The 12,601-nt window shown below is 33.0% G+C and overlaps 1 protein-coding gene across 1 annotated transcript in view; it reads left to right on the forward strand.

Annotated features, from left to right (window-relative positions):
* LOC140046570 (ribosome-recycling factor, mitochondrial-like) overlaps nucleotides 1-12,601 on the forward strand; it is a 216,208-nt gene that overhangs the window by 92,180 nt on the left and 111,427 nt on the right. The window contains exon 3 of the mRNA XM_072091268.1: nucleotides 2,064-2,204. Within this exon, the coding sequence (XP_071947369.1) occupies nucleotides 2,064-2,204 (141 nt within the window). The remainder of the gene's footprint in view (nucleotides 1-2,063; nucleotides 2,205-12,601) is intronic.

Genomic DNA, 12,601 nt, shown 5'->3' on the forward strand with positions numbered 1-12,601 from the left:
TAAATTAACAGCCTCATCTATGTCAACAGCAAGATCAAGTAAATGCCAAGGAATATGAGAAAGTGTTTGTATAAAATCTAATTTGTTAAGTTTTTCAAAATTAGATAACAATCGATCGTCATTATTGATAAGGTGTTTGTTAAATTCTATAGGATATTTAAAATTGATCGCACAGTGATCAGAAGAGAACATATCTTCACCGGATGAAACTTCATGGCATATTGTATTGCACAAAACGAGATTAAGAGTGTGATCGGCACATGTCGGAAAATATACAAATTGATTAAAATTATTGCCCTGTAAAATATTATCTATAAAAATTTTGCCATTAGAGTTGTCGGGAGCTTCACATTCTACAATATTGCACTTATAACTATTCAAACGCCATTTTATCTCAGGTAGATTAAAATCTCCTAATAACATAACATCATGATTGAAGCCATGAAATTCATATTGCACATTATTTATAGACTCGCAGAGACGATCAATTTGAGATTTAGGTGCCAATGGTGGGCGATAATATATACTAATAATTAAAGATATATTATCCCTTTGACTAATTCCAAAAAAAAAAAAAAAAACTGATTTCGAAAAAAAGTTGATCATTTTGAAGTATCATCAAAAATTAGTCGAAAAAAAAATCATTTAACTGAAATACAGACATTTTTTTGTTCAAAAAATTACTTTGATTTCCAGTCAAAGTTTTCGATCAAAACATATCTCATAATGCAACGCGCTTGTTTGGCTACTCTATATGCATAAATCATAAACTTTTTCACGATCTATGTGAAAACAGCTTCTCAACCGTGACGAGTTGTAAACAATCCTAATTAGCATCATGCATAATGCATACTCGTGGTTGGAAATCTTTGTTTACTTTTGCTCACGACGATTTGCTAGACGAAATGTAATCAAATTAATTTACCTGTTAATTACGTAAACTTGTTGTTTTTGGCTCGAATTTTCGACTTAAAGTGAATAACTTTAATATTACTTTGATATGGCTAATTTAAATTTAAAATATTTTGACCTTCATTTTTTGTGTTTCAAGGGACAATACATCTTTAAACATTTTTTTCTAGACAGTTGAATTTTGACCCACATTAGTTCTTGACTTTCATCTTCAAACTTGATGAGACGACACGACCTGTATTTGTTTTTAATTAAGAGTAAAACTCTTATATTATACCTTTTTGCTCAAATCATTATCTTCCGAAAATGTAAATCTTCATGTTTGGGTCATCATACCAACAAATTTGAATATATGTGGGTCCAATAATTTTACCTATGCTACACTGTACTGTACATATAATAGATATACAGTATATACTGTATGTATTCTTTACGACAGACATATAATAGGCACAACTTAGCCCTTTTAATGCATTAGGTCATAGGGTGGCATACTATACATCAACAATTTGGGATCATATTTTAACGTACATGCATCATTTTTTTAAATTTAAATGTCAGTAAATTTTTTTAAATGATTTTTATTTATTTTTTTTATTTTTTTATTTATAGAGGGTAACCCTTCCAGCTGAACCTGCAGGCCAGCTGATATTCAGGGGCCCTCTTGAAAATGACAAAATATATAAAACTATACTTAACTAATACGAATCTACTATATACATTTAAATTTAAAACTATTATATAAAAAAATAATTATATAATAAAAATTCAATTAAACAATTACGATAAAATGTGTTTTTTAAAATTAAATTTAAACAAGTTAATATTGGTACATTCTTTCAAAACAGAAGGTAATACATTATATAAAATACAAGCAGAATAAATAAAAGAGCGCCGAAAACATTCCAATTTAACTTTGGGTACCAGTAAGTCTCCCCTGGAAGCAGCCCTAGTCCTCATAGAGTGTATCGGAACAGTGGAAAATCGTTGGGTGATGTATCGAGGGGCAATATTGTTCATGGCTTTAAAAGCTAGGCAGCCTACCTGGTACTGGTACCACCTATAATTTGTCAAAGTGACAAATTAAATTCTAGTTTGATTTAATATTGAATTGTTGTTTATTAATAAAGTAATTTTTTGGTTCTTTAAAGGTAAGAAACATCAGTTTGAGGTCAGTCACTCAATAGAAGAAAACGTACTCAGTTTGGATGGAATCAATGTTAGCATGCAGTGTTGTATTGACAATTTAGAGAAAGATTTGATGGAAAAAATAAAAATAACAACATCCAAAGGTATAGTATTAGAAGTTAGAAGCCATTATTTATTTCTTTCAAATAGAATAATAGGGAATTATTTTGGATGCATTTTATGCATCATGTTTTCGTCCTGATTTGTCAATGTAAAATCATTTATCAAGTGATCAGAAGGTTGAAATCATCACTTTGATATTTAAAAATCGGCAGTTATTTTTGGATGTTTTTGGTCGAACACACCTAATGGAACATGACATTAAAGTGGAGCTTTGGGTTGTATAGGACACACTGGCTGCTGCCATTTCCAACTTCACAGGCCCATTTTCACAGCGCCCTCTCCAAAATATTAATGATTATAGATGGCGTGGTCTCTGATACATGATTATATTTATAATAATGCAAAATTTAGTAAAATTCAGTCTTCTCTATGATGATCAACTACACAAATAAATTTTTTTATTTGAAAACACTTCAATAAAATATAGACCTAATAAAGACATAATAACAAATCAAATATTATTTAAACAAAAAATGATATAAAATCTACATATTTGTATCTTTAGCACAAAAACAATTTTGGAGTACCATTCCTACGTTTTTATAGCTTTTTAATGTCCTGCCATGTCAAACTATCCCAACTCCTTTATCCTTGACTTCAATATTAATAATATTTTACTTGGAAAGAGTCTGTTCACAAAGACCTTGGTATTTTTTTGATAATTTGTTACATTTTTGTAAACATATTGATTTTATAAATGCAATAAACTTCTTGGTTTCCTTAGGAGACATTGCAGACATAGTAATGATAAAAAGGGCTTTAGTTATTTTATAGATAGGATAGGATAGGCGCAAGTTATTTGATAATTTAGAGCCTGTCTGTAAAATCAAAGATTTAGTGGCAGATGTAAAAAAATGGATTTCTCTCAAATTTTATAATAAATAGACACTTTAATAAAAAGCATATCTACAACATTCATTTAATTTTTGGCCTTCGTTGCCATGACAATGATAAATTATTCAAATGTTGATGTTTTTGCCATTTTTCACAGATTTTCTATAGTGAAAAAGTACAAACTTGTATACTTATTTTAACTAAATAAACATACAGTTATTGTATAGCAGTGTAAACAACTAAGTATTGAGTTCCATTTAATGTAGAAAAAAAAAATTTACAAATGGATTTTGTTGATACCATTATTTTAAAAAGGGATGTTTTTTAAAAATATTTTTTTTATAAAAGTATACCTCATAAACGTACCTATAACTTCCAAAGTGGTGTTTTTATATCAATGAGGTTTTGTAAATTTATAGTCAATAGGTTTTTCAACAATAATCACGAAAAAATAACTTGGGTAAACTACGTACATAGGTTTTGTGTTGCCTGGAAAATACAGAAAATACAAACAAAATATCAACAAACAAAACACATGAAACAAAATTACGAATAGTTTAGATAAAATACGAGAATTTGTTGCCAGGTTAATTTCAACTAGACATGAAACTCGTCACTTTGACGAGTTAGTTATCCGCACGATAAACGCCACGTGCACTTCATACGTTGGAATGTTGCACACATAAAAAGATTATGGCATTATGACCTGAACTGAAGAATATAATATGTTGTTAGTTAGTGCTAAATTCTGTCTATTTTGTGTCATATAGTATACAGTTATATAGTACACAGTATAATCTGTATACATATTACATACAGTGTAGAATAGGCAAAATGCGGGACCCGCCATTTATTCCAATTGTTAACATGGTGACGGTATAAAAATGAAACAGAAAGATTGCAATTTGGAAAGAAATTATCTCAGCAATAACATATTAACGTGTAGAAGAAATTTGAACACATGAAATATGGATGCGCGTTCTTTTAAATGTAATGAACTATAACGCAAAAGATGAAAATACGACTTTTTTTAGTCAACTGGCCATATGATGACGTCACAACATCCGATTGGCCAAATGTTTACATGATTTCATATCTATAATCCAATAGCTTCCAGAAAACGTTTTAATCTTTATTATCAAATTTTATTCTTACAAGCTATAATAACAGATTAAAATTTACTGTAAAGATGAAATTAATGACCCACGTAATTAAATTTTTTTGGCATGATGACGTCATAACAATTAAAATATTTTTAACTCATGCGAAAGATAGTTGATTGATTTAGACATATTAAAATCTCGGAGAAAATGGAATACAGATAAGCGTGATGCTCTCCATTGAATATGATGAGCAATAACGAAAGAGACAAAAATTCTATATTTTTATTTGGTTGGCAATACGATGACGTCACAATGTCCAGTTAGTCATATTAATGTATCTTATATCTACAACTTATCAACTTCCAGAATATGTAATAAAAATAACTTTCACCGTTTAGTTTAGAAACTACAACTAATTAAAAAAAGGCATAATTTGGAAGAATTTTTGAACTTTTTCATCTAAAACGCACAAAAATTGTCCAATTTGACGTGTTCGTATGACATGATTTTAAGTCGAAATGGTTTCAAATTTGGTAAAATTACTAGAAAAGGCTGGAAAAACATAAATCACGGCATAAAAATACGCTATTACCAAAAAAAATTTTGCGCGATTGTGGGAATTTTTGATATGCTCAAAATGACATGAAATGCGTAGAAAGTTGATTTTTGAAATTGAAATTTTTTAAATTGATTTTTCGTATTATAAAATTTTAAATGCGCGTGCGCGCGTAACTTTGTGTGATACATGCCATTTTTAATCCACAGAAAGTTGACTCTTGATATGAATTAAATTTTCACCAAGTCTCAATACAAAATGACTTTTGGTTTTTAATCTATGATCAAATTGTGTTTAGATTCAAGCATGGAGAAATAAGCCTAACTAACTTATTTCTCCATGATTCAAGAAACACTACGGTGAATTTAATAAATATATATTATTAATTTATTACCCAACCTACCTTCATCATACAATTAAAACAAAATCATTACATAATTTTTCCCCACCTGCTTTTGAATGCAAACTATATACCAGGTGAACGTATTGTTATCCTGATGATCCTGATGATGACACTGTTCTCTAACATTTTATAAAATGTTATTGCCATAACGTTTTTAATTTAGTCCGTCTGTGTGTATTATTTTTACCCATTATATCGTATTTTTACTATGTTTATATAATTATAATAAGTAACAAGCAAGACAATTTTGTATAGTCCTCACATCTATTTCGTATTTCATCCACCTAAATTATTACATTCTATCACGAATTGAACAAAATCGTGGTTCAGGTTTATTTACGTATCATTTATTGTCAACAATTCTTATATACGGTACTTTCAACTTTCTTTCACCTTTCCAAGCTTTGACCTTCTTGCCAACATAATCACATAATCCTCGTCACTGATTGGCTGGTTCTTACGATCCTTGCGCTTACGCTTACGAAAGTTGACTTGAAGCGGAAGAGTATGAAATCGCATCGTAAGGCATGTTCATCCAGAAATTCACCGGTTTCCTGTCGAACCGTCGAATATCGACCTAACAGACGGAAGCTTCAGTCACCGGTTTCCTGTCAAACACTTGTACTACGGCGATTTCTACTTGCGTTACGTCGTTTTGACATTTAGCTTTTTTCATCCGGTTTCCTGTCGATTTTCAATTTCCAATGTAAAAACGACGCAATCGTAAGAAATTCTAATTTCTTACGTCGACTGGAAACCAGGCTTTAGGGACATGCTTCATTGCGCCATTTCAATAGTTTCTCTGTTTTAATTTACCCGATGAACCGATAGAAATTAAGTGACAGTAAACTGATACTACTTATTGCAGTTTAACAAGACATCGTAGTACTGTGCTTGTTCCGACATGTCAGATACAGGAGCAGCTAACCATGAGGGACGGGAAAGCAAAGGTGAAGAGCCAGATAATCCTCATAAAAGAGAAAGAAATCAGACTGAAAAAGGAAGAGAATATATATACACGTCGTCTCAACGAGACATGATCGTGCTTGCGGGTGATGTCGAAACTAACCCCGGTCCTGGTGGATCTACAGTAAATCTATCTTATTATAATGCTAGAAGCATTGTAAATAAAATTTCGGATCTCCAGCGTATTATCACCACTGAATCAACCAATGTAATCTGCATTACAGAAAGTTTCTTACACCCAACGATATCTAACTCTGAAATGTTTCCTACATCCTTATACACAGTATGAAGATGTGACAGAAACTGACGTGGTGGAGGAACGCTTATTGCTGTCGTTAATGACTTACAACCTCATGACACAGCTAAGTATAATGTTGATGGTCTTGAAATATGTTGGACTGTTGTATATACTTTGAAAGGTAAATTTCTTATTGGTTGTGTATATCGTCCTCCGAATGCTAATATTACTTTCTTTGACAAACTGCAAAATAGTATGACTCAGTTTTTGACAATGTTCATTTATACAATTGTATAATTCTAACATTAATTGGAATTCTTGCGATAATTATTTAAAGAAGAAACTTTCCTCTGTTCTAGATGTATATAATAATTGTTACTAGACGCAGAAATGAACTATCTAGTGAAGGAAACCTGATCGACCATGTCAGCAAACCTGAAACACTATCAAATCATCCATCTCAACATGTGCACCTATCTTAAGTAGCGATCACGATGGAATCCAGTTGTGCTTAGATCTCGCTTTCAAAGGGACTCGCCTGCCTCCTGGCTATTTTTTAGACTACTCTAAGATGTTCAAAATTGACCAATTACAACAATGTATGTATTATAACAAATTTATTACCTTGATAAAGTGCAATAGTTATGCCCCCAAACATTTTATAGAGGACTTTTGTGTATTTGGCCTCTGTATTAATACAAAGAAAATTTAATTATCTATCAAATAAGAACATTAAAAAAAACCTAAGGTAAACTTAACGAGTTACAGGTAAAAAATTGAAAATCAATAAAAAATATTGTGTGAACAGTGCCCTCAACTTTTATCTAAAAAAAACTTGCACAATGTTTAGGTTTCCTAAATTTAACTGGTTATAACTTTGTTTAGCTTTTACACAGAAACTTGTAATCTACATATTATTTCTATCATACTAGAATAGTTTTTGAGAAAATATGAAAACAAAATTTTGATAGCTTTACATTTTTCTTGAGGTCATTAGATGGCACAGGCCAAAAAAGATGCTGATTTTTGGTTGGTTCAATAAAATCTGTTTAGTAAAAATTATTATATTCTATTGGAAAGATAATCTTCTATTCTATTATTTTATTTATATAGCGCTTTTCCAAATTAGTGTAAAATGATCAAAGTGCTTTACATCAGCAGACCCAACAATGAGTTACTTCTTAGGAAATAGATGTGTTTTGAGGGCTTTTTTAAATTTTAGAACCGTGGTTTGTTCCCGGATCACAGACGTGAGTTCATTCCACATCACCGGTCCAAATTTTGAGAAAGTATTATTTCCAGAGGTCCGCTTTTCGAGACAGTGATTCAATCTAGTGTGAGTCTATCTCGGACCGCAGGCCTCTCTTAGCACATCTACACCCATAAGAAATTGCTCAGATAACAGGGCGCATTATTATTATACAATTGTAGAAATGAAGTAACACTTTAAAAGTGATTCTACTTTCAACAGGTAGCCAATGCAATTCATAAAGCAGAGGTCTATAGAACTAACAAACATAGGTATTTGGTAAATTAACCTTGAAGCCCGATTCTGAAGCTTTTGTAATCTCAAAATGTTTTGTTTGGACATTCCAACAGTGAGTTACATTACAATAATCTAACCTGGATAGAATTAGTGACCTCATAGCCTCGGTACACGTTTTTTTGTCTAAACAATTTCTTATTCTATGTAATGCCCTTAAGAAAAAATTTACAGTACGGCAGACATTATCAATGTGGGGTGTCATATGAAGAAAATCATGTTAGATTATGAGTAGCCATAATCTCGACTTGGAAGCAAACAACAACGGATAAAAATAAGATATAACTCAACAGTGTTACATGAGAACTTGAACTAAAGTTTATTCAGAACTTCTATTACAATATACTGTATGTACATGGGTACAATGAAATGTGATCGGTCAGTTAATAACCAGAAAAGAGGTGGGGCAAACGATATTGAAGGGGTCGTCGTATAAAGCGGCGAAAGACCGAGTAAATAAGTCTGGAGCCGGTGCAAGTACGGGATTTGAACATTTTTCTGCCATAAATGATATTTTAGACCTAGACCAAATATAAACCCAAACCCCAAAACGATCGACTGGTTGGTATGCCTGACAACCCATCGATAATTCCGAGCCCAAGTGTTCGGTCTAGGCCTGTAACTCCTACCCCAACCACTACTACTTTTAATAACAACGAAGGTAGGTCGATACGTGCGTTAGAGTTTGGTTAATCGCCAGCGAGTGACATCATATCCGTTTGTAACGCAACTTCGTTGCAATGAATCTGAACAATTTGCTCTTACGACACTCATTAAAATATGACCTTGGCTGTGATACGAAAGCATAACTCCGTAGGTCTGAACATACACTTAATGGATAGTATAATATGTTCAGACTCATGGAGTTACGGTGGAGTTATGTAAGCGGCGTACATATTTTTGTGTCTGAACCATGCCGCGGATTAGCGTTAGGGAGCTGTTACTCCACGCCAGCGGCGTTAATAACTCTAGCGGGAGAGGATAGATTTCATAACGCTAATGCAGTGATGCATCAGTGATTTTAACCTTAACCAATGAAAATACACAACCACGATTAGCAGACAGCAACTACATAGCGAAATAGCTATGTCAAATGTATTTTCAGGTTCAGATTTTAAAGAACAGTAAAGTTGGCGTCAGTGATATGATATGTTCATAAATTAAATCAATTAATCAGATAATTGTCCGTGTAACAATTACGTTTTAAATTATTTTGAATTAAAATGCAATTCTACAAGTAGTAAGAACAAATCAGTATATTTGAAGGTAAACATTATATAAATAAAAAAAACAAAAAACAATGTAATTGTCATGAATGTATACATAGTTCTATCTGCTTTGACCTGATCAGAGTGTTTTAAACGCAAGGCATTGGAATGTTGGTCGTTGTGTCTGAACACCTTGGCTTTTAACGCCACGTTAGAGCAAAGTGTTCAGATTCATTGCAACGAAGTTGCGTTACAAACGGATGTAACCTAGGTTTTGAATTAAAATGCAATTCTACAAGTAGTAAGAACAAATCAGTATATTTGAAGGTAAACATTATATAAATAAAAAAAACAAAAAACAATGTAATTGTCATGAATGTATACATAGTTCTATCTGCTTTGACCTGATCAGAGTGTTTTAAACGCAAGGCATTGGAATGTTGGTCGTTGTGTCTGAACACCTTGGCTTTTAACGCCACGTTAGAGCAAAGTGTTCAGATTCATTGCAACGAAGTTGCGTTACAAACGGATGTAACCTAGGTTTGTTTCCGCAACTTTAAAATTAATCTTAACGAATAAATATAGCGCAAACGTAACTCAAATACAAAAACATCAGAACATAAATTTAAATGGAACAAAACACGGTTTATTCGACCAAACTAGAATAAACTAAAAATAAAACAAAAGAGAACGGAAAGTATGACTTATCTAAGGTGCCGATAAAGTTATTAAAGATAAGGTAGCTACCGCTTCCAACGGCGACCTTGACCTCCGTCTTGCGTTTTTCGCCTTACGGTAGATGAATACAGTTGATTTATATAGCAGTCTATACAGATAATTTCGGTGTCCGAGAACCAGTGGTTCTTCGGTAGCCTATACAAAGAGCCAATATTCAAAATAAAATGAACAGTCTCCAATATGTACAATACAGTCGATCAAATATAGTTTTTTAGTGCAATATGCCAAACTATCACAAACTTCCAATCAATGCGAACTTAAAACTTAGTTCGGTAATGTAATCTTCCAATCAACGCGAACTTAAAACTTAGTTTGGTAATGTAATTAAAACATATAGCTAGTTTTAAATAAAGTCATATATTTTAATTTGTAACACTTAGAAATGACCAGCACTTCAGATGGCATAATCAGGAAAAGAGAATGAAACATGGGAACATACCCTAATATTGGCCCAGTCACCTGACCAAGGCTAATCCCATTGGTCAATCCATGTTGCTGGGGAAAAAAGCAAAGGGTAAACTGGCCCTTATTGGTCAGTGTCTATAGAAAAAAACAGAAAGCTCTCATGCATTTACCACATAGTTTATGACATAATGACATAAACAGCAAAGGAAGTTCTAACCAAAAGATAAACAACTAATTAAAAGCTTAACAACAAAGAAGGGCTTAAAAGATTAAAGACCCCTTCCCTGCAATTTTGGACGTTTTTTGGAAAATAATACATATATATCACTTTAAAAACATTAAACCATGTCATTCCTTGTCTTAAATGTACGTTTTATGGTAAATTATGATAAAAAGTGAGAAACAATGCACTACCTAAGTAGCTCGCGGCGATCGACCTCTCGTGGACGGTCTTAGGCCTAGCCTAGCTAGGCTTAGTTTTGTAGGCCTAGCTAGTAAACATCGATAACGTACGAACATCGTACGCTAGCTATATACCTAGCCTGACGTTGTATAGTTGCTGCATTAATTGTCTTTCTATTTTTGCCAGACTCCGTTGATACAAATTGGGGAAAACCCGGTATTTTCGCTCAAAAGTTAGGAGTCTTCCATTTGTTTTGGCTTCACGATCGATCGAAAAGTGGGCGAATTACAGGTGAAAAACAAAAATATCAATCCGCGCGCAATGCATTTTGGGATTTATAGCGGGCCGCTATAATTATTAGAATCGATTTATTTTTCACACTTTTAACCGTTTAAAGACGAAAAAAGTTATCGCAATAGGACCATGTAGTATTATTTTTACATTAAATATAGTTTGTGATCTTAAATTAGATCTCAAAAACGTAGGGAATGGGGCTTTAAAAATCTAATAAGGAAAACATGGTAAATCATGGTAGGGTTACACGGATATGATGTCACTCGCTGGCGATTAACCAAACTCTAACGCATGCATAGACCTACCTTCATTTTTATTAAAAGTAGTAGTGGTTGGTTTAGGAGTTACAGGCCTAGACCGAACACTTGGGCTCGGCATTATCGATTGGTTGTCAGGCATACCAACCAGCCGATCGTTTTGGGGTTTGGGTTTATATTTGGTCTATGACCTAAAATAAAAAAAATAAAAAAAAGAAAAATGTTCAAATCCCGTACTTGCACCGGCTCCAGATTAATTTACTCGGTCTTTTGCCGCTTTATACGATGACCCCTTCAATTTCGTTTGGATATTAAATCCTTCTTTATGAGGATGGCCCATCTGCTAACGTGTCCGCCATCTCGTTGAACACAGACATCTTGTTGCCGGTGCTTTTACGCCAGTTTTTCACTTCGTTGACATTTTAAATTAATTAATATAATAATATTAATAATACTGTATAGTGTAACAACAAAAGGTATGATTTTTTCGCACGTTCACCGATCACAACAAATGGATCAGCTTGGCTATACGATGAGGAGCATATGTCACGATGTGATGTGGCGAATATTGTAATTTGATTGGCTAGATATCTATAACCTAGGTCATATTCATCGATGCGTGACTTTCGTATTGTAAGCGACGTCCACTAAACTCATACTTTGAGCATTCGTAGCGTACGAAATATCAGTGTCGTACGAGGTGGCTTCCACTAATCTTTTCCTGGTTCAGACCTATGGACCGCGTACAATACGAAAGCATAACTCCATAGGTCTGAACAGGCCCTTATTATAATTAGATGAGAGCCTATACTTCAACACCCCCACTGGCTCGAAAGTCTTATACATAACATACATACAGATTATTCTATTACAATCTTAAACTACTAACAAAATAAAAATAATACAGATACATACTGTATATTAAGCTACTTTTACATTAATGGTTATTAAACTACATTCTCATAATAATTTAACCATAGATAAATTTCTAAAACTTTTGTAGTTTCAATTCGGTTGCTGGTTTTGTCATTATGCCAGCGACCATGTTTTCTGTAGGACAATACGTTATTATTATTTTACATTCATTTACAAATTTTCTAATGAAATGGTATCGGATATCAATATGTTTGCTTCTTGATCTATTTACAGGGTTTTAGTCAGTGCAATAGCACCTTGGTTATCCTCATAGATTACAACGGATTCATGTCCATATCCCAAATCAAATTCACTCAATAGTTGAGTGATACACAAACTTTCCTTAAAGCAATATATTCGGCTTCGCATGATGATTGTTTTCTAGATTTCCATGAAATTAAAGGACCTTCTTCGGTCATACTGAAACAGTAACCCGTCGTGCTTCGTCTGTCATCAAGCGAGGATGCCCAATCTGCGTCGCTTTATGCAACTATTATTAGTCCTTTATCATTACG

Source organism: Antedon mediterranea, chromosome 4 (genome assembly GCF_964355755.1).
Source record: "Antedon mediterranea chromosome 4, ecAntMedi1.1, whole genome shotgun sequence".
Taxonomy (NCBI): domain Eukaryota; kingdom Metazoa; phylum Echinodermata; class Crinoidea; order Comatulida; family Antedonidae; genus Antedon; species Antedon mediterranea.